This window comes from Drosophila albomicans, chromosome 2L, assembly GCF_009650485.2.
Source record: "Drosophila albomicans strain 15112-1751.03 chromosome 2L, ASM965048v2, whole genome shotgun sequence".
Classification (NCBI taxonomy): domain Eukaryota; kingdom Metazoa; phylum Arthropoda; class Insecta; order Diptera; family Drosophilidae; genus Drosophila; species Drosophila albomicans.
In genome coordinates this window covers 18424721-18451475 of record NC_047628.2, presented here as the reverse complement: position 1 = coordinate 18451475, position 26755 = coordinate 18424721, and the positions used below count along the sequence as shown (strand labels likewise).

The following is a 26755-nucleotide window of genomic DNA, read 5'->3' as shown; positions in this document are numbered from 1 at the left end:
TCAAGCCATGAAGAAGAGAACCCAAGCAAATGCAATTTGTTTGAACCTTAACCCAAGCTGTGATCTGTGTCTCTGCCACTTTCTTGTTCTACGCACGTTCTGAGCATTCGTTGTGCTGGAATTGATGAAGCATAATTTAATTTTGCTTATTGTTTACATGGCAAAATACCCCAAGCTTAGTTTTCTTTTCTATGCTGACCTCACAACGGATTGCGCAATGCACGTAACAAATTTGCATGGGCTTTATTTCAGCTATTTATTTGTGATGAAATTGAGCGAGAAGACAAAGAAGCATAATTAACGTAAATTGCTGATTATAAATCATTAAATAATGTAATGAAATAAGTAGATTTAATTCACAAAAATATTATTAAATATTATCAGCGTTAGGTGGAAGATGAAAGAACTGAGTTGAGTTGAAATCATAGACTCAGATTTATATTTTCCCTATTTATGCTCATTAATTTTCAAGTAGAGCCTTGGGCAAATAATTCGATTTCATCATTAAACTTCATTTGCTCAACATTTTTCGCATTTCGAATATTGTTTTTATTGTTTAAGTGATACGCACACTCAAAGAGTTTCGTATTCCCAATAAATTTTTACAATATTTGCATGCACATCTTTTCTGAAATTGTAATTTTACGACGCTTCAGTACGGTTTCGGTATGCCTTTTGGATATTCCATGGGCGTGGGCTTTCCATATTTAATGGCAATAAATCTTGCAGTTGCTGTTGTTGTGTTCAGGTCCAGTTTTTCTTACTCCATGTGCGATTCCTTCTTGTTGACTGCTGCCCGCCTTCCTTGTGGTTGCTTTGAGATGGGCAAATGCGAAAGGAGAAAAAAATATACAAGTATAAAATGAAATCTTTATGAATGAAATTTCTGCTTAATGCATTCGTCTCGACCGCGTTCGCTGTCCACACATGCGGTTCACACATGTTGTCAGTTCTCAGTCTCCCGAGATGCTGGGTAAAAAATATATATGTATATATGTACCCATATGTATGTACGATCGGCATCTTGAGTATGTTTGAGTGCAGTTCGTATTTGCCATGTTGGGATTCTTTTGCCTGGCATTTCACATTTCAAGAATGCAATAATATTCTGTTTGTCTGTTTGTCTTCTCGTTTTTTTCACTTTAATTGAGTTTTCGGCTTGATTTCTTAGCTCTCAACATGTGATATTTCTAATGGAATTTCATATAAAAATTTTGCAGTTTGCCATTTGTCAACTTCCGCTTTTTCGGGCTGCATTCTCGAGGTCCCGCACATTAAGTTGAAGCCCCAATTTGCATTGCTCTCCTCTCCTCTCGTTTTTTTTTTTTTTTTTTTTGTGGTGCATTCCGTTGCTAATTGAGGACAATTAAAATTTATTAGCTGGCAACAGCAATTAAATGCAAGACCCGCACGCAATTTGTGCTCGCTGCGAGAGAAGAAGATTTTTTTTTTTTAATTTTTCAAACAAAAAACCCATCAAACTCATGTTGATGAGCGAAACTGAGTTTGAATGTATGCGCTATAAAATTGTGGAACACATTTTATGTTATAATTATTGTGCACTTTATGACGTTATGCGTTTCTAAATATGAATACAAATTCTTGCGTGAAAGTATTATTATTTAATTATCACTTTATACGAATTTATATCGAACTAATGCTGATTAGTTTTGTTTCTACTTAAACAATTTTAATTAAATAATGAATGAGAGTGGAAACGAATTCGTATAGATTACTATAAATAATTCTTAAATAAATAAATTCTTATTTGCGATTTAATTTAGTATACAAAATGTTAAATATTCACCAATTCTGGGGTTTAATATTGACATTTATTTCCTACGCAAATTCAGCTTGATATCTGTGCAAATATTAAGACCTTTTTCGCTGAAATTTTGGTAGACTGACAGTGTATTGACATTGATTTATTTGGGCCTTAAAATGGAATCAATTTCGCAAAATATTCATATTGTAATTTTTCTTTCCCCGAAAACAAAGAGAATGCAGAGACTTACGTCCAGCCGTTTGTCCACTTGACAATCAATCAAGCTGAAGTGGAGACAGCGGGCAACGCTCAAGTGGCAGGCAGCGGGATATTAGCAGCTAATCTGCATATTGCCACCAGTTCTTAGTTTATTTTTCGTTTTCCTCTTTTTTTTTTGCGCCAAAGTGGCACTTGCAACAAATTGCCCATGCTGGCTGGCGACACCAGCTGCGGCAAATGAAGCTGCGGGCTTGCTTAAGTTTATTCGAGTTGCAAGTAGCAAGTGGCAAGTGACAAAGAAACAAAGACAGCGAGAGAGAGAAAGACCGGAAAAAAGCAAAAGATATTATAACTGCGCCAAAATAGAAGAAGGAAAGAAAGAAGGAAAGCACTGAACGATAGTACAAGGAACTTGAATTGCAACTTGACGCACTGCAGCAACAGCAGCAGCAACAAAATGAAAATCGATGAAAATTGCAACCCCAAGCGAAAAATCAAAGTTAGGCAGAAAGACTCGGTGCCGGGTGATTGCCCTCTTTGCCGGCTCTGCGGTTGTATTAGAGGATATCCCGCCTGTTATATGTATACATATATACTATATGTTCACACATACAAATAACTATATGTGTGTAGCATCCTTTTGGCAGGACACAAACACACTCGCAATTCACATGCGATATTTATGTGCGCTCGCGCGTCACATCCTTTTTATTGTGCTAGCAAGAGGAAGAAGGGTGGCTGAAGCTGCAGCAGACAGCAGAGGGAACAGAGAACAGAGAAAGAGAGAGAGAGCAGAGAGCAGAGGGTGGCGACGACAAATAGCAACCTGAGTGCGGCAATACTTGTGACAAATCTGTTCTGGAAAAAATTATATACATATATATTTATGAGTGTGTACGACACAGACACAAATACAGACACAGACACGGACACGGACATACGTGGCGCTATAAAAATGTAAAATTCATTCAGAGCAGCCGCAGATAAATAGAAAATAAGAAAACGTACAAGTCGGAGGAAAAGAACTGACAGCAACAGCGTGACTGCGCATAAATACGTGGGCCAAAGAACAAAACACCAAGGATCGAAGGGAGGTGATGAAGAAACTCACAACACATATGGGGAAAAAAAAGGTGTTGGGGAGCAGATTATCAAAGATATTGCACAGGAAAGAAGCAAAATGTTAGTTCAAATAGACAAAAGATGAGTAATTCAAGAGAGAATGGAAACAACCACAAATTCACAGATTATTATTAATATTATTTTATTGATGTAACGAATACAAGGACCAAGGCCTTCAGGCTAAGTTCTCAAATATAAGTTCATAAACAAATCAATAAAATAAGTACGCAAAAATAATTATAAAAGTTCAACTGTTAAAAGTTCTTCCAAATATCTACTTATTTTCTATAAGGTGTATTGTAAATAAAATATTAAATTAAAATGACGAAACTATTATAGTTTTGTTGTGTCATTCTCTATGACAAAGGAGCTTAAATTAAATTGTTGTTAGTAATCATGATGATAAATGAAAAATTGACAAAAGTATTGGGCACATTTTATAGGATTATTAAATTCATGCATTAGAAAACAATGAATTCGCATATAAAAATTGAGGTGGAAATTGACATTTTTTGTTTTTCTTATAATCTTGCATATTCAAGCTTTGTGTTTAAACAGTCATGCAATGACTTTATTTGTATTTTTTTTTAGTAAATACAAATTTTATTGAATAATCTTATTTGCTTTTTAAAATATATTTTTTGTCAATATAACATACATTTTTGTTGCTTTGGCTGACAGACTAGTATATATTAGTACTCTATGGTATATTATGAGTGTAGTACTATATCAATATACCAAATATAGCTATGACATATTTTGAATTTAGTATTATATAAACATACCAAGTACAACAATTGGTACATTTTAGTATATTTGCGGTATATTAAATTGGTATATTTTATGAATAATACCGCACTGTTTTGCTTTCATTCAAAATGGGTAGCGGGTATATTACAGTCGAGCTGACTCGACTGTAGCTTTCTTACTAGTTTTTTTTTTGAACACATTTGTCGTAAATACAAATTTTATTGAGATAATCTTATTTGTTTGTTAAAATATATTTTCAGTCAATATACAAGTTTTTTGGGATAAGCTTGCGGGCTTTTTTATTTATATGCTCTGTAAATTGAGAGTTTTTTGGTATTAATACTTTATTTCTCGTGTACTTTAGTGACGTTATCGAATATGCTTTTTGTGTGAAATTAATTTAACCCCACAGCAAAAAACACTGCCAGTCTTTTACCATTGACTCAGCATCGTTTTTCAGGGCATTCAAATTGTGTGTGTGAGGATTACTAACGTTTTGCTTAAACTGTATACAATTTTCTCGTATTTATTTTCTTTATTTATTTAGGCACTTTAATTCCCAATGGTGTATTTTTCTTTAGTCGCATTCGTGTGTTTTTATTTCTGTGTTCGTTTTGTGTTTGCTGCAATGCATACCAATTAATTTTTCGTCACAATTGCCGACGGATGCGATTTTCAATTAAATTAGTAGGGCAGAAAAAGGGAGAGAGAAGTGAGAAGTGTGTGAGTGGGATTGGCTTGGTTTTTGGCGCAACAATGTTGCAAATGAAAGTGTAAGGGGCGTGGGAGGGAAAAATTCAAATAAACAAGCGGCTGAATGGAAAGCAAACAAAATGCTATTAAATGTGCACAAACAGGGCACAGAAATGCAAATATTTAACCTTGATGCTAGTTACACACGTGAGTGTGTGCGACTGCATTTGTGTGTGTGTGTGTGTGTGTGTATGAGTGTATGTTGCAAGTTGAATGGCCTTTTTACTTGTGTCGTGAGTCACCCTTCGAACAAAACTATAGAATGCATTTTGTATTGATTCGGGAGAAAAAGAGAATCAAAGAGAGAGAGAGAGAGAGAGAGAGAGCGCAGATATTACGTTCTACTTTTGTTGTATATATTTTCTTGTTGTTTAAATTCAATTTTAGTGCATTGCACTTTTTGCCGACGTCAACGCCACGCCGGAAGTGCGGCCAGGCAGGAAGGTGAACAAGCGAGGGGAGGGAACTTGCAACGTGCAACGTTAAAGGGCGGCGCAGACAGTTTGGCAACAGTTGCAGTCATCAACTGTTTTTGTTGTTCGTATTGTTTTGGGCATATTGCCAGAGAGCTCAGCGTTCTCAGTATACTATATTCTTTTCTTTGCTTCCTTTTCTTGTCGCTTTGTATTTATTTAGGCACATTTCATGCTTGATTCAACAGCAGTAAAAATAAAATACGTTTTTCTACACTCATTTAGTTCTTCTTTTGCAATTTGTGTAGCTTCTTCCGAAACCTTTCAAAATGATATTGTTGTTGTAAGCATCGCATGCTAAACGCAATGCAACAAAATTACTTAATCGTTTGTATAGACCTCGATACAATGTAATCAACAATTGGCCAACTCAGCTGTGGCCCCAAATGGGACACCTCAGTGTGTGTGTGTGTGTCTGTCTGCAAATTTAATTAAGGTGTTATTACCCTTTGTGTATAGTCAACACCTTGCAGGCGTCACAAACTACTATGCTACGAGTATAAGAGAAAAAGCTAATTTCCAGAAAAGCATTTTTTCCTGGAACTCACTTAAAAGGCGGCACAAGCTAAACGAAGGTGGAGCTCAAAGTCAGAGTCAGAGTCGAGTCTCTGGAGTTGAAGCTGCTGTTGCTGCTGCTCTCGCATTTCAATTTAATGGCTTATTTCAAGGGAGTCATGTAGCCAAAAGGTTTGTTTTGTTCAACAGAATTGTGATTACAGCACACACACACACGCACACACACGCACACAAGCGAACGTGTTGTGCCTTGGGCTGGGGCAACTAGTTAATGAGCTTATAATGGAAATTGCCATGCATATTTATAAATAAACTTGCCTCGTTTGCTGCCACAATTTCATCAAATAATATTGCTTTCTCTCCGCACGGTTTGCGATACAAGAATTATTTGTAATTAAACATGGCAACTATGATTGCAAGTTGCCGATAACTCAAGTTAATTAACAAAGTGTGCACTTAAAAGGATTGATTGTAAGCTTTTTGTTCAGCTAATTGCACAAGAATTTGTTGCAGATTTATTTGGCTTTATTTTATATGTCTGCATAGCGAAATTATTAACAATATTTGGTGTACTTTCAAAGGCAATTTTCTTAAAATAATGCTAATTGAATTCAACAGAATTAGAAATGTTCCATTTTACTAAGAAATTTTGTGTGCAGAAATTTGATAAAGGCAAAAGTTTGTCATGCAAATTTTATATTTGAAATGTATTCTAATTACAAACATTATTTGCAATATGCAAGTAATTGTGAGAACTAAGATAATTTGTGTTTCTAAACATAAACTGACTTGTGGATAGTACAACATTATTTAACTTCATTTAGTATGAAAGACTTTGCTAATTAATTTTGATAATTCACATTTGCTCAAAATTTACTCGGAGACTGGAATATATCACATCTTAAATATATAAAATTATAAGAAAGCAAGAATGAATGATTCAGTGGAGTGTGGTATTACACCCAAAATATACCAAACTAATATATCACAAAAATACTAAAACATACAAAATGCTATGTTTGGTATATTGATATAGTACTACATTTAAAATATACCATTAAGTATAAAATATACCATGTTGTCAGCCCGATTTCAGTAGGCAATAGAATTTCTTAAACCGATCACAATCGAATTCTCAGGAATTATAAGTATTATTATTTTCTGTACCACAATAAGAAACATGTTTCTAGCTTAACCTAATACTTTTTATTACATTACAAACATAATGCCAATGAAAATGATTTCTAACTATGCTGGCTTCTTCATTTGAATATTTAAATTTATGTTTAGCATTGTAACCACCAATTTGTAATCATCAACTATCATTGGATTCGTGAGTAGCACACAACTTTATTAGCTTCGATGTAGTGTGAATCACTTTGGTAATCGAAGCCAGTCGACAAACGATTTGTTCACTCTTAAGGTGCTTCTCTCTCCGACTCCAAATCCGACTCAGACTCAGACAGAGCTCAGTTATCATTATCGCTGAATTTCCAATTAGCGGCAACTGCTTTCAGCCAGCTGCATGCGTCTGGCCAGCCACTTTTGCCTTCTACTCCACTGCCAACTTACAGTAGGCGTGTCACCAAATGCCCATGTTAACACATAATTTGTAGCTGCCTCCAACAAGGAGACCGGCAAACGAGTCTTTTGAGTCTTCGACTCCAAAGGTATCGCGTTACCTGTGTGCGTGCCGCGACAAGACTTGATGCTATGTCTGGGGATCGGAAGGTTTGTCTGTCTGTCTGGCTACTGTGCTTACCCTTTGTGTATTCTTTCTTTGGGTTTTTGTGTTGCCTTTATCTGGGTCTGCACATGATATGCAAATATTGGGCGAGTGTTGGCACGAGGTACAGCAAAAAGAAAAAAAGTGCGTAATGACTTTATTTATGGGAACGACGGCGGCAACGTTTTGCTGGGCAGGCAGACAATCGCCCTCGAGGTGCAATCCCGCCAATATTTGCATTTAAAAGTCAGTTTCCAAGCGAGTGAGATGACAGCCTCTTGTTCTCGCCTTCAAGCGAGTATTTGTTTAAGGGGACGCAACTCTGTCGCTATCTCTTTTGTAAGTGTTGACAGTCCTTTTCGGGCCAATAAATAAGCGCTGCATTAATGAGTTTTCTCGGAAATACGTAGAGATTAAAAAATATATAGGATGAATAAAGCATGTAGGGATCTGTTACGAATTTAAATAGCCAAACAACAGCTCAATTAATCATTGTCTGCTCAATTTCTCAGTGTCACCAGCAACAGCAACAACAAAAATGGGGACATCGCTTGACATTTTCCCAAATGCAAAACCACAATGGGGGCAACTTGAAATTGTTGGCTGATATATTCCTGTTTCCCATTTCCCAAGTAGCATTTCCCTCTTTTTCGTCCAATTCATATTTGATGAAGCACTTCGCTAGGCCTCTTGGCCACTGCCGGAAGTATTAGACGAACCCTCAGCGACAGAACCAGAATCGGAATCAACATCAGCATCAGATATAGGCGCCGTTACAAAAACAAACCCTAAAATGCTCGCTGCCTGTGCCCCTTTTTTTATTCGGAAATGCCAGTTGTGGTCGACTACCTGAATGTGTATGGCAACGAATGTGTGAGTGTGTATGTGTGTTAGTGTATGTGTATGTATGTGTGTTGGATTTGTGAGGAGATTTGCGCGTGTTACCCTGTAGGGTTTTTTTCCATTGTTGTTGTCGCTGTGTCGTTGTCTGATTGTGACTGCCACGCGCTACATTCAAACCCCCAAAAAAAGTCGAAAAAAAAAGAAAATCGAAAAAACGAAAACAAGTAAGCAACGCATTTCCTTTTGACAGGACCTCGTGAGCGCGTCGTCGCCTTTGATAAAGTGTGCTTGAATATTTCATGCAATAGCGAACAGACACAATGTTGTGTGCTCTTCACTTCTATTGTATTCCTTAAATTGCCTGCTAAATGCTTAGTTTCAATTTACATAATCATTTTTGTAGGGGTTGCCCGCAGTTCCTCGAAATACTAAACTATATAAAAAACAAGAATTTCGTATAATTTAATAATACATACTTTAATATGGGGTGTTTTAGGAAAAGGAATTCACCGGAAAGTGTCAGAGATATTACTTAATTGATTATATATTCAGCAAAAGGGTGTCTTTCCGAATAGGGGATATTGAGGAAAAATATTGAAATTATAAAATTTTAATATATAAAAAAATATATACCTATCATTTTTCGAATGTTTAACAGATGTTTTAATTATCGGATAAATATACCAACAAAATATGGAAATATTTCTTATTTATTTTATATTCGGTATATTTATCAGTATTTTAATTATAGAAGAAATATACCAACAAAATTTGGAGATATTATTTGATTTATTTGTATTTGTTAATTATAAAAATAAATAAAAATAGGGAAAATTGGAATTTTTTTAAATTAAGAATTGAAAAAAATATCAATTTTTATTTTAATTAATAAAAGTTGATCTTTTATACCTAAGTGAAATACATAAACAGACTATAATTTATAGCTCTATAAAGATAACTCGATTGGTAATTATTTATTCAAATTGTTATTCAATATTTAATGCAGTCCTCTCACATTATTCGGTGTAAATTTAATATTCATCAAAATTTGATTTGTGTTTGTTTTGAATTTCCACCATACACAATTTCCAGTAGCTATTTGGCTAGCTGACAGTCTACAGTTGAGGGAAATCCATCAAATTGCCGACTTTATAGCATTCCTTATATTATTTATGAGCTGTTCGTTGATGTTTCACTGTAAACGCCCACTCAAGAGAGCGCGCGTTGTTTGCCATTCACTTTCGACGCCTTCGAGGGTCTGAGACTTTTTAACGACATTTTCCTTTGTCAACATATATTTGTTTCTCACCTCTTATCAGCGGATCACATCTTAATTGCAATTAGCTATGAAAATGTCTAGTCGTAAAACGGTACAGACTCTTCCCTCTCTCTCTCTCTCTTTCTCAATCTATCTCTGCATGTCTGTTATCTATCTGCGATCTACTAATCAGTTGTCTACTGGTCCAGCTACCACAAAACAAATTATCAAGTGCTGACATTTGCATAACTAGCTGTGCTTTGCTTTGCTTTGCCGCTAATAAACCCATTGGTTGGCTATAACAAGCTGGAAAAAAGAGAGAGACAGAGAGACACACATCTTGTTGTATATAAATCATTTAACATTTTGTATGGGACCCTTTTTTTGTTGGTTATGTTGTAATTTCAGTCTGTCTCCGAGTCAAGTTTTGAGTTTCGAGTTTACCGCAAAACTAAATTATTTCTTTGTTTTTATTAATTTGATTGGCTGGCATTTTGCAGCGTGTTAAAAATTCATTAAAAATTCGCAGCGTTTTTCTATTAATCAAAACAAAAGCGGATTTTTGTTTTTTATGTTCATTTCAATACGCAATACACAAATTGTTTAGTGGCACTTAATTAAACCTAAAAATGATAAAGCGAATACGAAATCAACTTAAAGAGCAACTTTGAAAAGAGTTGAAGTTCGAAGAGTTGGAAAATGCGCTACATTTTGGCATAAATGAATAAATTACTTTCCGTAGTCTTTACGGAATTTATATGCTTTAATATGTATTTATGCATCCATTCAAATGATTGATGCGTAATACCAAGCAGAAGGCAGACAACAGCAAAAAAAATATGAGACAAATATTATTTGCCACAACGAATTTAAAATGCTCTCTTAGGCATTTGAATTAAAAAGTTCTGACTAAATTATTTGCATATTTCAAAATAAATATATTTTTATTCATGACTTTGATTGATGGCCAAACGAAATGATATTTCAAAAATATTTGAATATACTCGTAAAGAGCTTAAACTTTGCTAAAGTTTTGTTGATTTTCCTGAGCCATAATTAAGGTAAATTTCGTGATATTTTTTGGCACGCCCACAAGGGAGCTTGAGACACAGTTTGGCAGCCACTCCTCGCCATATCTCGACATATCTCGGAGCAATTTAAAATCGATTAAAAATCGACGCCCGAGACCACCTGCTGTGCACTTGGCTTGTGTTGGATTTCGTTGCAGAGTCGCTTCTTTTTGTTGTTTTTTTTTCCCCCCCGCCCCGCTTCTTCATCAATAATTTTGGACAAAAGCTCAAGGCGTTGGCCCAACATTGTTTATTAGAATTTTAAATGTAGCCAGCATTTTAACAAGTTTCGGTAGCACAACGAAAAAAAAAACAGGCCTCAATTTTGTTTATTTCGTTTGTGTATTTTAGCTTTTTTATTTTTATTTATTTTTATGTATTCACAAAAGGGGCTGCGCGGTATTAAATTAACGCGTGCCTGGCAGCTCTTTTGTGATTGTCATAAATATTTGAAAAGCTCGATCCAAAAAGTGCTTAAATATTTCGGTTATTAACTGCATGTGCTCAATGCCACCACAAAAAAAAAACCAAAAACCAAATCAAACAAATAGATAAAATGCTGTCAAAGTAAACGACTACAAAAATACGCTCTAAATGAAAGTATGACAAACTTTTATGGGACAGTAATAGAAAGGAAATTAATCAATGAAATTTCATATTCAACGATTTGAATTTGGAATATTGATTTGCTGAAGGTATTCACATACTTTCCTTAATTAAATATATTCATTTAACGCACTTATAGGGTATTCAGCCATTTGCCTAATAAAGCTTTAATTGACGCGTTTTTTTTTCTTTTCTTTTTATAGTCAATAGATAGACAATATTTCGATTCATATTTTCGTTTTTTATTGATTTTCGTTGGCCAATGGCATGCAATTAAAATTCATGGCATTTTACGAGTATTTACTAGCTCTTCACCCGCACCAACAAACAAACAGACAGACAAGCAAACAAAATTGTTTTGTCTACTTTTTGATTCATGCTCATTCACATTATTTGGCTAAAATGCACATAAAACACATTTTGAATTGGCATTTTCTTTGACCACATTCGGATGACCACATACGAATATCAATTTCAAAAATTTATGAGCAATCATTTTCAAGTTTTTCCTTTATTAATATTCCGATATTTACAGCACGAACTATGCATATGATAAAAAAAAACCAAAGTTATGAATGTTGATAAATTTTTGCCCAAACCATAATTAAAAACAGATTGAAAGTTTTCCCTCCCCTTTCACATTTTTTTTCTTTCACGATATTTTTAGGTCTCTTGTGGCAAAGTCATTAATTAATGCTTAGGGGTTTGGGGTTTGTCATCTCAAAGTTTTATTAAACTTGAAGCAGAACGAAGCTTATTGATGAGTAAGGTCAAGTAAGACGACAGGACTTTACTGAGTGGTTTTGCTGTCAGTTTGTGTTGTGCGGCTGAGCAGAAAGCTGCAAAGTAGAATTTAATTTGCACTCGTTAACACACAAATGTATCTGGCACTTTGCCTGCATTAATTTCGCCAAGCATTTGTGGGTTTGACTTTGACTTGAAGTTGTTCTATGTTCTACTTTCAATTTGCTTTTCATAGATTTATATTTGTCTATACAGAAATATGAAAGTTTTAATAACTTTCAATCAATCCGATACCAAAATTATCCGACTCCATAATTTTAAAATAATTTAGACTGAACTTTCTTGAAATAAGTTTGTTATTAGAAAAAAAGAACACAAATTTCTGATTTGAGATGATTTCAAATTTCAAAACATAAATTGAAGATTAAATTTTTTTAAAAATAACTTTTCAAAATTGAAATCTACTTATAATAATTTATATTTCAGATTGCAAGATATTTATTCTAGTTTTCAGAACTTTTCTCTATTTCTTCTTGTTGTGCAGAATTCTTTTCAAAATTGAAATCTACTTATAAAAATAAGTTTGAAAAGATTCGAAATGCTAGATTTTTAGTCTAATTTTCTGAACTTTTCTCCCTCTGACTTCTCCCTGGGACTCTTCTCTTTGTGTATAATACTTTTCCTACTTTCAACTGTCTTTTCAATTTTTAACTTTTTAAAATTGAAATCTACTTACAATAACTTTTGTTTCAGATTGAAAAGTTCTCCAACGCTAGATTTTTATTCTAGTTTTCGTAACTTTTCTCTCTTTGTGCATAATTCTTTTCAACTGTCATTAGGAACACACTTGCGCAATCATTCAGACAATTTGTCAATGTTGGAGTCGATAATTAACATTGGCTTGTTAGAGGATCGTTAGATTAATGACAAGCATGTTCATTCAGCTGTCGCACTCTCCCTCTATCTCTCCTCTCTGTCTCTCTCTCCTCTCTCTCTCTCTCTCTCTCTCTCTCTCTCTCTCTCTCTCTTTCTCTCTATGGCTGCAAAGTGCATTTGTTGAAACTGAAATCCTCCCGATAATTACGCGTAAAAAGCAAATAAAAACTATTGTCAACACTACATCGAGCAAGTCACAAAATTGGAAACGTGAAACGGCCAATATCAAAAATAATAATAATAATATTCGGTTTGGGAATTTCTGGCGTCTGAGGCGGCGCCTGCGCAGCTGTTGTTAATTCCCTGTCACGTCCTGCCCTCGGTCCTCGGTCAGAACCTTTGTTAGGCTCTTAAAATGACAGGGTGCGTGCCAGGCCAGTCGAGTCGAGTCGGGTCTGTACTCTGTTGTAACCCGGGGCACATAAGTAGTACATTGGGTAATTAAAATAATGTTCGGAGTGAAAATTTTCAAGGGCGGCCATGTGTGGCACACATTTTTGTAGTACATGTTGCATTGGGGTGGAAATTATAACGAAATTTATGTTACTGACGAAACACAGTCAGCAAAAAAGAAAAAAACCAGATGAAAAATAATACGCTAAAGTATCGCAAAAGCCACAAGTCGAGGCAACATCAAAGGGCCACAGTAAAATTTCAAATGTGGCGCAGAATCCTTGACAGCAGTAATTTCGTCTCTGTCTCTTCCTGTCTCTCTCTTTCTCTTGCTCTCTCCCTCACTTTGTTTCACTCGTTGGTCGTGTGCTAAATATCTTGAATATTTGAAAATTTGCTGCTAATGTCATTAAAAAGTTTTTGCTTTGTGCAACATTTTGTGTTTGTCGCATGCACTTTGTGCACTGACAACCAATTAAAAATCTGAAAAGTTGACAATTTCCTTTTGATGGATCTAACAATGCTTCTCTCTCTTTGTCTCGCACTCAGACTGTCTCTAGAGCATTTGTGAGAAGCCAGAGTTCAAGCAAACAAAAGCAAAAGCAAACAAATGTTGTGGCTGCAAATTTGATTTAAATAATAGAAACACAATTTGATTGTTCCTGCTGCTGCTGTTTCTAATCAAAACTTTTGTGCATAGTAGATTTTCTTGCTCTAGTTGCATAATTATTAAATTAAACTTCTCTTGAATAATATTATTACTACAGACAATATATTGACTTTTCTCTTATCTTTCTCTTTACAGCCTGCCCTCATCAATAATAATAATAATAATGAATTGAATAACGAACACAACAAGAGAAACACGCTCATGTATTATTCAAGTATAACGTGTAAAGTACATAATTGAAACAACAATAAGTAGAGAGAGAGAAGATACAAAGTTCCATTTACATTTCATAATTACAACAAGGAGGCAGCAAACTTCCTTGGCAGCGGCAACAAACGCGTGCCACAGCCCAAAAATGGTGGCACGACGTTGCCCGTTGGCGCCCACAGCGCGTTGCAGAATGTTGATGCTTCTGTTGCTGCTACAACTAAGCAACAGTCTGCTTGCAACAGCAGCAACAAACAGTTATGTCGGACTCAGTGCTGAGAATGCGGCCAGAATGTTGGCCGGCAGTCCAGGTGAATTAGAACAGCAACAACAACAATCGCATTCGACTGAAGGCGGGGCACACAGTGAAATGTCTCTGGTGTTGCCCCACGATACGTATCCCGGTTTTAGCATTAAAAAGTTCAAGACACGTCCGTTGCATGCCACACAGAATGGCACAGCACAGCAACATCATCATGCCGCTGAGACAACAGCAGCTGCCTATCACATGCTGGACAGTGATTACTCCAAATATTTCACAGTGCTCGACGATGGCGTTGTGATGACCACGGCGGACATTTCGCCGCTGGTCAATCGACCTGTGCAACTTGTTGTCGTGGAGCAAACACCGAATGCCACGAATACGCACAGCCTGCAGCTCTTTGTGATGCATCGCAAGGACATGTTGCGTTTCTCCGGTTCGCTGCTCGATGCCAGCGGCGAGGTGCGCGAAAATCATCCAGCCGGCACTCGAGTACGCGGTGTTCCCCTCATGCAGGCCTTCAGCGGTTCGATACTCGACGAGGAGCTCGCGGAACCCAAAAAGGTGCGCTACACCATCATCGATGGCAATGTGGACGATGCTTTTGCCCTGCAGGAGCGACGTGCCAATCAGAATGTGCAATTGAATGCCAAATCTTTGGTGATTGAGGGCGATGATGAGTCGGGAGTTTGGCTCGTTACAAATCGTCCACTGGATCGCGAAGAGCGTGCTCACTATGATCTCTCGGTGGAGGCATCCGATGTGGATGGTGTGGACAAGACGGTGTCCAAAATACAAATCACAGTGCTCGATGAGAATGACAACCGTCCCATTTTCAAGTCCCAGGATTACAAATTTGCCATTGCCGGTCAGAAGGCATCGAGCATGGAGAGCAACAATAGCATCACATGGCAACGATTCGCGATACTCGGCAAAGTGGAGGCCACCGATGCGGATGGTGATAAGATCGCGTATCGCTTGAAGTCGCCCAGCAATGTGGTCATCATTGTGCCACAGACAGGTGAACTAATGCTAGCCGGCGAACCCACATCAAACGAGCTGCTCCTCGAGGTGATTGCCCATGATCTGCGATACCCTAGCCTGCTCAGTGCTCAGCCAGCGAAGGTTCTACTCGAATTTCTGGCCCCCGAGCCGGTGTCGTTTATCATGCAGCATCTGGAGCACGATGCGGTCAATGCGCATTCGCATCATCGGGAAAAGCGACGCGTGACCCGCGCCGTCCGACCAACGAAGCGGATTGAGTTCACCGAGGCCGATGGCGATACCGAGGGCAAATCGGTGTTTCAGCTGGAGAAGGAGACGGACAAGGAGACGTTCAAGATACGCGACGATAATCCCTGGGTGACGGTCGAAACAAATGGCGCGGTGCGTGTGAAAAAGAAGTGGGACTATGAGGAGCTCGGTCCCGATAAGACTATCGATTTTTGGGTCATCATCACGAACATGGGACACAACGGTGAGTAGTCGAGCAGCAAAAGCATTTTATTTTGTAATTAATACTAATTCAACAAATTTGTGCGCGAAAAGAAAAAACCAAAAACAAAAAGACAAAAGTGTCAACTCTCTATGGAAACAAATCCTTTTTGAGGCAGCTGTGTTTGAAGTGTCTTAATGCTTAAGATAATCTCAGCTTTTCTCGTCATTTTTAACATGTGTATTTAATTATGCATGAATAAGTTGGCATAGTTTAGGTCAGTTTCAAATTCGTTTGCTTAAGTGAAAGTAAATTTAGTGAGGTTGAAAAAAAACTTAATATTTTTTTATATTAAGGTAAAAGTATTTATTTCTTTTAACTAAAATATGCTTTCTTCTGTGGATTATAAATATCTTTTTATGATTGAATATACGAGTATCTTGAAAGGAATTTTAGTTTATATTTTTTCCCTGAAGACTTCATATATTTGTAATTAATTTCACTTAACTAGAGTTTTTTTTGTGAGGATTGTAAATATATTTTTGTGATAAGGTATAACTTGATACAAAATTTCACTTTAAATAACTTTTAATTTTAAAAGTTTGTTTTAAATAAGAGTGAATTTTTCTTAGAAGTGTAAACTTACTTTTCGGACTTGATAAGAATTTCAATTTAAATACAATTTTATTGAATTAGTTTATCTTATATAGAAGCATTTTTCTGAGGATATTTAAACATTTTTCTGGCTAGAGATAACTTTATATTTAATATATTTAATGCCTCAAAACATTTTGTTCTGTGTCAAATTTCTGTTCACTGCAAAGATCCTAATATAAAATTAAATTTCTTGTCTTATTTTGTGAAAATATAAAAAATTCTTCATTCTCTCCCTGAAAGTCAAATAATTTGTTAATTTATTGGATAATTAATTTAAAAATAATGTGCGTGCTTTATTTATTGATACCATAAAAAATGATTTCAACCTCTCCATAATGGTCAGAGTAATTTGTTAAGTTTTGGATAATTTGAAAGGAATTTCATTTTTGAACTGTGCATTTAAAGTTATTTTGAATCAACTAAGTTGATCTCATCTAAAGCACTCCCAAATACTCAGAGTAATTTAAAGTTGTCTCTTTAAACTATTTATAGTTGCGACATATTCTTCAATTTATTGTGCAATAAATTAGTTGCAGCAGAACTATCCATTTGAACTCTATATATAGCTGAGAATTTAAAACGACTTTTCGTTCTCAATCGTTTTGTATAATTGTGTGTCTAATTTGTGGCTTCAATCATTCGACAATTATCATTGTCTGTGTCTCTGGTATTTGACTTAACAATGCGCTGACATACTATTTATAGACCAATGGAACCATTGTCCACATGCTGTTTATAGAGAGAGAACAGATCAAAAAATTTCATTCATATTGAGTTCAGAATTATTGTGGCAAATGCATGTAATAGGTTGCAAATTATTTGGTAAGCTTGCCCATGAAAGATTTTAGGCAATTAAATGCGAGTTGTTATCCTAACAGGCTTTGTGGAAAAATGGGTATTCAAATATTTGGTTGTCATGACAAGTAATTACGCTATCAAGTACAAAGCACAATCAAAGCAAAAGATGAAGGCGAGTTGAGAGCATGTTTTTGGTTGGCTGGTTGCCTGGTCAACACACACAACACATACCCTCTTTAGACATTTTGGTCATTGTGTTTTGTTAGTTATTTCAAGCGTGGCTCAATAAGCAAATATTGAAGCATTGAAGCAACATGAGCACAAACATGCCCAGCACTTACAACTGAGCAGTCCTTGCAAGTCCTTGCCAGTCCTTACAAGTCCAGTCAGCCAATCAATTGTCCCAGCTCAGTTCTTACCTGCTTTGGCAAAAGTGACCAAAATGAGTCTGAACTAAAATTGAGTAGATACAAAATGGTTTGCAACCTCATGAATTGTTCAACTCTTTCTCTTATGTCTCTTTCGATTCGTTGCACAAATGACTTCAAGTTGAGTTGAGTTGAGCTCAACTACGGCCTGGATTTTCGCCATTTTCCTTGCGTTTTCCGCGTTGCATTCGATAATTGTTACACAGACTGGAACAATGCTTGAGTGGGATTGTGGGTTGCCTGTCTGCTTGCATTGCTTGCTTGCTTGCTTGGGGTTAGCCTGGAGTCGCAACGCGCTGTTCAACTGTCAGTCAATTAACAATTTCCATAAATTCATTCATCCAACTGCAGCTTGTCGCATTCTTTCTGTCTCTCTCTTTCTCTCTGACAATGCATATTTTCATTCTCGTTCGCTTTTCAGTGCCGATTTTCATTAAACTTTTGTATTGTGTTCTTTTGCTTGACACATTCGAGAGGAGAATGAACTTATCAATTATATAAAATGGCGGATTTTAAGAGCTGTGAGTTGCGAATTTCCACTGAATATTTCACATGGAACATGTGTATTGATTGCTTTAACCGAAGCACTCGAGTTGAAGAAATAAAATCCAAAAATAATAATGAGTAAAAATTGAAACTTGTTTAATTACTCTTCAATTAAAAGGGATTAATTCGAAAAGGGAATATTTCGATTATATATGCAAAGAGTTCATTGGAAAATATTATTGGAAGATATAAAGGTAAAGATATTTGTACAATAAATAGTTCAAGTTAATAGCTTTTTCTTATTAACTATTGTTTGCTCTAAAATATCGAACAAAAGTGAATAATTTAATTTTATTTCTTTGGCATTTTCCTCTTCGCAAAACTCTCAAGTTTTCAAACGTGTTAGAACCCTTTTAAACTCTAATTTTATTATATTAAAAGTTAACAGACTATTCTTTAAACGAATTCGAGTTTGCCATCCATGTGTAAAGTAAAAAGAGGAAAGAAAATCTTGAAACTCGTTGAACAATTTCCATGCAGAATGCGGAAAATTCAGCAGTATTCAAGTGTTTGGCTGCAACTTGAACACTTCAACAAGATGCTTAACAACATGCCCGAAAATCATTATCCTTATCGGTAAGGATGCACAATGGATGCTCACCGACTCTCAATTGGTAGTCTACTCAAATATCATGCTCAAATATGTAATATACATATATAGAACTGATTGTTACGGTTGGTGCTCTCTGCAATTTGAGTTAATTTATGTAGCAAATGCACCGAGAAAATACAAACAAATAGAATCTGTTGGGCCACTTGTGTGCGCCAGGACACAAATGCCAGATAAACATAATTCATTTAGTAGACACACACTCACAAAAATGCGACTAAGAGGGGGACAAGAAAAAACGAGAGAAAGGCAGCTTAAAACACTTAACAATGCGTTGCACTTGGCGTAGGCGTTTGTTGGAGGGTTTTCCTGGGAAGCGAAGGACAAGAAATTTACGACAATATTTTTCATTCATTTAAAATGCTACGCCAATTCACACACCAGAGAGTGAGGGGTGCAAGCCAAGAGAGGGTGAAAACACAGGCACACACACAAAGAGCGCAGAGAGCGCTGCATTTGGAACGCTGAAAGTGAAACGCAAAACGAAACGAAATGGAATGCTGAGCAGGCGCAATAAAAACCAAGAGAGTAAGAGAGAGCGCAATTTGAGTGCGCTCTCAATTCTAGTTTAGGGGTTGGGTTGCTGAGGCGAACGCGTGCCAAAGTCCAGCAGGAAAATGCTCATAACAATTAGAAGCGAGAACTCAGACCCAACTTGGAATTGAAAACCCAACCCAAAGCGAAAACGAAACGAACGAACAAACGCATGATTTGCTGCAGATTGCAGAGCAGAATGTGGTAATGAGGGGGAGGGTAATTGGAGTGCGGGTAGAGCTAGGAGGTGGAGTGGAGTGCGGTGGAGGCTGCCTGCAGCATGAAGAGTGACTGACTGATTGAGTTGCCCACTCGAATGGCGCGTGTTTGTTTTAGAAATTTCGCCAAACGCATTGTTTAGACCAACAAAAAAATGTATGCAGAGACTGACGGAAAAGAGTCCTCATTCCCCCCTTGGCAAAAGGGGAGAGAAAGTGGGGGAAAGAGAGACAGAGAGAGCGAGAGGTTTGGCATTCCGTCACTAATGCAACTCACATAGCTACTGTGATATACGATGTATATAAGAAAGCGAAAAGCGGGAGAGGGGAGCTTTTGTTATTGTGTCATGTGAAAAGGGAAAAGGCATGAAAATTTATGCAGTGCATGAAAAATGAAAACTTGCACGCATGCAAAACAACAACAACAACAACAACAACAGCAAACAGGATATACAGGACACAGTTGCTAAAAGGGATCACAAAAGGGGGCGCAACGGAATAGTTGATAATGTAAAGTTATGCAGCAAAAGGGCGTGTGTGTTTGTGTGTGGCATGTGGCATGTGGTAGGTGGCAGGTGGCTGCTGCCACTCGCAAAACTCAAAGATTGGAAAACCAAAAAAGGAAGAAACTTTTTCTTGTTTTTTACTGTCCTTTCAGGCTATTGAGCTGTGTGTTTGTTCCTTGCTAGAGGCACAGCTGCAACTTTTGCTGGCGATAAAAACTTTGCGTTCGGTTTTTTTTTCTTTGTTTTTTCCTGCGGGTAACCAACACACAACACACGAAAGCTCAGGCAAAAACTAATGCCCAAGCTACTAATATCACTCCCAAAAGTTACGAGAAGCCTTCGAGGGAAGGGCAAGATAATACGTCATAAAATGCAGCTGTTGCAACATGCAACATGCAGCATTCAGCATGCAACATGCAACAGCATGCGAAACTGCATGGCTAATTTTGATTGCCAGCTAATGGAATGCAACACTAAGCATAACTTTTGTGCAAATGGAGAAAGCGAAAAACCAGACTGAAGTGGAATGTGATAAATTATGAAAATGCAAATTGAAGTTACGTGTAAAGCGGGAAGTGTTTTTCCTGCCATCGACTTGCAAATGAATGCTGCTTAAAAACTTAAAACTCTTGCAAAAGAAACCACACCCTAAGTTTTCTATGGCGGGGGGGAGGTGGAAGCTCTTTCGGCTAGATTAACTGTTGCTGCTTTGCTGGCAAAACAACAAACTCAATTAAGCATTAATTAGCATAATTTATATGCATGTGGCAGAATTTGCCAGCAAGGTCTGTTAACACACAATCCTCAAGGTTTAATTCCAAGAAGTCTTCAGTCGTAGTGTGTGTATATGTGTGTGTGTGTGTGGGTGCTTTGAGGTTGCCTGGAAAATTCCTGCTTGAAAATGTCTAGAGCTGAAATGTCTGCTTAAGACTAAGTGGATTTATAAGATACTAAAACAATGTGTACTTATAAATTACCTAAATCCAGGTAAAATACTAAAGACATTTGTATACAAAAGTATATTTTGAAATTGCAATTTAATACAAAAGTTTTCGAATTTTGTAAAGAGTTAGGGAATAGTTAATATCTTTTCCCTGAATATATATAAATAGTTAATATCTTTTCCCTGAATATGTATATTGTGTTTAAGATTTTTTGGTATATATTGTACTATATCGATATACCAAGTTAAGCCTTCGGTATATTTTTGTATTGTTGGTATTTCAATTTGGTATATTTTTCTGACTTGTGTTATTTTTCAAATGGATTCTGCCTACTTTCGCTGACACTGGTATATATTGTATTTGGTATATTTTAGTATTTTTGGTATATTTTTCTCACCTGTTTTAATTTGCATTTTGAGGAACAAAACAATTTTTGTGAAGATTTCTTTTCTGAGATGCTGATTTTTTTTATAGTACTTTAAATTTTTTATTTAGATTTTAATAAAATCACTTTTTCAAATATAAAGGAGAAAATATATTTTAGTATGAATAAAACTACTCGAGCTTCACTAATAAATTAGTAAATATTTTCAAAATTTATTTGTAAAGTTTCTACTCCACATATCTTTATGTTTATGCTATTTATTTAAACATTTGATATAAAACGTTGAGAGCAAATGCTGCACACATCAAATGTGTCTCTCTATCTCGGAAAACTTAGTTTATTTGATCTGTGCTGTATGTTAGTTTTCGGGCCATTTCAAATTCATATTCTGATGAATTTCCAAACTGTGTCTGTGTAAATTATTAAGCACATGTTTGGACTAGAACTCAACTCAAGCAGAGTTTCAACAACAACAGCAACAACAACAAGTAGAAGAGACATGAGGGTAAATATCATTTATGGCATATTTCATGCTGATGCTTTGCTTAGTTCTCTGGTTCTGGTTCAGCAGCCGTTGCCACAGCCCCGACCTCGAATACATACAAGAAAGAGACAGCTATGAGGGGGCAGAGAAAGAGAGAGATAGGGAGATGGAGTGAGATTGAGAGGGAGGAGCGCAGCATGATGGTATGCTCTTCTGGGCTTCAAAGTGTTTTGGCCTAAATTTTGAAGAGCTACAGCAACGAAATGCTGAAGAAATCGCGTTGCAAAAGTTTCGCGACATAAATTTTCTATATGGTAAACGAAGAGGGGAGCAGGGAGAGAGGCATGCGAGAGAGGGCGTGAAGTGGGGAGTGAGGAGGTAAGCTGCGAGTTTTTCAATGTGACAGTTGAGCATGGTGAATATTTAGCAAGTTTTAGTTTACGCTACATAAAATGTATTGTACGCACACACACAGGCTGTCTCTCTCTCTCTCTCTCTCTCTTTCTTGCACCCCTAAGTATGAGTGTGTGCGTGTAACCTTTCAAGGCAGCCAAACACACACACATGCTTGCAAAAACAATGGCCGAAACATACAAGAACAACAAGTGTGTCACACAGCTGCTGCTGTTGTTGCTCGGATTTAGCTCGGCGATTGAGTTTTACCTTTTGACAGGCTTGTCACACATACATACACTTACACACTCACATACACACACACTCATCCAGTCTGTGTAGGTTATGTGCGCGCAATCTTAACCCAAATTAAAAATGCAAATCGCTTTTTTGGCCAAAAACGTTTTGACACTCAATTTGATTGTTAACGATTCTTGGTTATGCGTACGTGTGTGCGTGCTTGTATGTCTGTACATGTATGTGTTGGTGTGTATGCGTTGCGGTTGTTGTCATAATTCTAATTGGAATTGCATTTAAATTTGTTTGTCATGCGGTTTCACTGACACACATTCCGAGGCTACACTTCAAATGGGCAGTTAAACAGATAAGCAAACAGTGTTTAGAAAACGCATTCTCATTTGCCAATTTGCACAATTAATAAATTTCATTCTTCCATTTGTCAAATCTATTATGCAAATCGATGACTTAAAATAAATGGCAACAAATTTTGCAAGACACGAAAATGGCATCAAGTTCTCTTGTCAAGTAAAATTACTCATGTCTATTTGCAGACGTCTTTGTATTTGCCTTTCTTTTGTATACCAACTTTTATTTTGTATTTGTATTTGAATTCAGATTTCGTAATGTTTTGGGAAACATGAGCCAGTAAATGTTTCACCTCTTCATCCGAAACAAGAGCAAATAAATGCTATCAAATGATAGCTTTAAAATGTTCTCACTAATCTTTTCAAGCGCTGCAAAGTATGCAACATAAAATAACAATTCAATTGCTCTCTTTTTCGGCTTCCTATATTCGGTTTTGTTTATTGGAAATCTGCACAAACAACGAACTACCTCATGCTGTGCATAAAACTGTTGCAAGCCACTTAAAAAAAAATCAAGCAACAAATTTTTAATCCAATTTGTTTAGAAATGGAAAAAAGTGTATTCGAAATTGAGAGCGCTTTAAACAAAGTTCGAGTTGGTTTTTGGAATACGTTTTGTTGACCAGAAATTGAGCTTAAAAATGCAGTGCTAAATAGTACTATAGAAATCACTTGAAACTATCAATTTGAAAGTAATAAAATTCAATTGGTAGGAGATGAAAAAACTGAACTGAACTCAAATTTTTTAGAATATATTGAAACGCATAAGAGTAACTTTTTTATGGCTTAGTCTTTGACAACTCATCACTTGACTGATTTGACGTAAATAACCTCAATAAAATGTTATATAACACTAAAAAAAAAGGCTATTCAAATTAGTTGAAGCAAAAAAGCAGCTTGCGAAATTTTGTTTGATTTATGCGAAAATTATCGACAAAAGTTCGCTTAAAGTCTACTTGAATTTTATGAACTTTTGTCGTCGTCACAACCAACCGGCCATTATGAATTATAATAAGCTGATGTTTGGCATGAAAGCAATAGCAACAAAAAGTGTTGACAACAATGGCCAACAAAACTGTTGACAGCCGAAAAAGACAGCAAAAAAAAAACAAAGTCAAAGCTCAGCAAATTTTACGCTCTGTTGATTTTTGTCTACTCGCCCAACAACAACAACGAGACAAAAAGTGATTCAAATTTTTGCTATATAAAGTATTTATCTACACATAAGTTAATGTTGCTATTGCTGTTGTTGCGTTTCCTGTTTTGACTGCACAAAATTGTGTGCTGCCATTATTTACGAGTATTTTCTCGTTTTCGTTCTTGGCCATTTTGTGTGTGTGTGTTATTTGCCATTGCACATTCGTCGGCCATTTTGGCCAAACTCGAATGCTTCTTCTGTATTTTTGTCATCTCTATTTTTCATGTTTCAGAGGCAGCTGCTTCATCCGACGGCTGCCATGGCAACCAAACACACACAGAGTAAAGGGCGCCATTTTGTTGCCAACTGCGTGTTTGAGTGTTTATATGTGTGTGTGACTTTTGTGTCTGTGTTGCCTTTAGGCTTTATTTGAGCTCGTTCTCTCTCTGTCTGCGTCCAAAAAGTGTCTGGTCCGATTATTCTGCGGTTGCAACTTCGTTTTGTGGCTTTTCAAAATGCCGTTGACAGTTTTTTTTGCTGTCTGGTTTATTAAGCCATTGTTGTTGTTGTTGCCGTTTGTCACACAACGTATTTCGGATTTTAAAAATATTTTCGCAACATTTTGTGTAGTTTTGCATAATGAATTACGGCATGTGTCGAATGCTAATTGATCGATGCCCAAATGTTTATTCTACTTTATAATTAGTTTTACATGTCGAAAGTTCAATTACAATTTGGTTTGTTAATTTCTGTGTGTCCATGAATTAAACATGTAAATGCCGCAGCATTGAATTTGTATACAAAAATTAGCATTTGTTGTGGCAAATTTTGTGCATTCAAATCCAAAAAAGTTGAATTTTTAAAAACAATGTAAAAATTATTACAATTTACAAAAAAATTATAATATAATATTTAATATTTTAATGAATGTCATTTTAAAGAATTGGGAAAAAACATATATAATTTAAATTTTAGTTGTTAAATTTAAAAATTTAATTCAAAATAACAAGTAAAAAAAAAAAAATTTAAAATAACAAAAATAAAAAATAAATTAAATAATAAATTAATTAAACTTAACTAAAAATAAAAAATAAATAAAAAAGAAAATTAAAAATTAAAAAAAAAAATGAAATAGAAAAAATAAAAAATAAATAAAATAAAAATAAAAAATATAAAAAAAATGAAATAGAAAAATAAATAAAATAAAAAATATAAATGAAATAAAATATAAATAAAATGTAATAATTTTGCAATATTGTTTTTAATTATATTAAATTTTATATACATTTTAAATATGTATAAATTACATTCATTCTTAAATATTTTTATGAACTCTCTTTAAAATGTTTCAATATTTTATATAAAAATTACTTCAAACAAAACTAAACCAGCATTGACAGTTTTTCCCTTGTTGTATGCAAATGAAATTCACATTCTAAAACGCTGTCAAAATGCCAATCAAACAGTCAATCAATCAATCAGTCAGTCAAGCAACCAAACAAGCCGGCGAAATCAGCTCCAATTTTCAATTGCCATTTTTGATAAATGGCACTGACCACGCCTTCGTTGGAAAAATCAATAATGCTGGAAAATAAATGTTGCGCTAACACAAAAAAAATAAAAATTTGTTAGGCAAAGTTTCGCGTTGTCGTCGGTTGCAACTTTCCTAACTTAGAGTTAGATCCTTGCAGGGAAGCAAGGATGTCGTTGCGCTGTTGCCATTTGTTTTGCCTTCGCTCGCACATCCGTTTTGGCAAACGCCGCAGTAATAATTCATGGCACAAATTGCGTTTATTACAATAAAACCGTAACAGGCAAAGGCAAACACACGGACAGAGCAGACGAACAGAACAGAAATCCCGAGGCCGCTGCCATGCGAATAGCCAAAGGCTAGTCGACGCTTTCGCCATGTTGATTTGCATTGCAAAAGGAGAACAAAATGAAAAAGAAAGAGTTGTATTCCGACTTGCGGCAGTTATTTATCACAGTGTGTAAATTGTTACACTGTGATTTGTGTGTGTGTGAGTGTGGGCGTCGTTTGTTAGCCAACACGTCATGGTCTAATTAGCAGCGCACGCCAACGAGCCAAATGAACTTATCACCACCATCAGCATACACACTGACTGCGAAAAGTTAACCAACGCCAGCTTGGCGTCTTTACACTTGATTTGAGTTGCTGCAACAGCAATAAATGTGCGTGGCTCTTGTGCCACTTGATCCATGAAATTTCACATGTCAATGAATTTGATTTTGATTTTGAATATGATTTGAATTTGATTTGTGGCATACGCGTGATCAAATTAGTGGCATGCAAATGCCTGTGTGTTACACTTGGCCTCATTTTTCGGCACTCAACTAAAAATATATATTTTCTAGCATTTAACGATCCTTTAACTCGTTCAGAAATACGCATTAAGAACACACAAAAGCCCGCAAATATTGCATGAGAATTCAATTACAAATTGTAATTAATTTTTATAATGTGTCAATACTATATTTTTATGTGCGATTAATGTCTGCAAATAAGTTTCGAACGAAAAATGCAATTTAAATGTTCATTAATTAAAAGTAAAAAGTATTTCATGTTGAAAGAAATCGTTTTATTTGCTCAATGTAATAAGCAAATCTTTGTTTATTCTTTAAACAAGTACGAAAAGTACAGCCGTGTGTACTCCACTGTGAGATATTCGCTACCCATTATGAATAAAAGCAAAACAGTGTGGTATTATTTTTAAAATATACTGAATAATATAGTATAAAA

General features: G+C 35.9%; 1 protein-coding gene across 13 annotated transcripts in view; it reads left to right on the top strand.

Moving 5' to 3' along the window:
- Positions 1-26755, top strand: part of LOC117563689 (neural-cadherin) — a 179941-nt gene that overhangs the window by 39705 nt on the left and 113481 nt on the right. For all 13 annotated transcript variants that reach the window (XM_034242122.2, XM_052003104.1, XM_034242131.2 and 10 more), the window contains one exon: positions 13980-15790. In XM_034242122.2, the coding sequence (XP_034098013.1) occupies positions 14200-15790 (1591 nt within the window). In that variant the 5' untranslated portion in view covers positions 13980-14199. The remainder of the gene's footprint in view (positions 1-13979; positions 15791-26755) is intronic.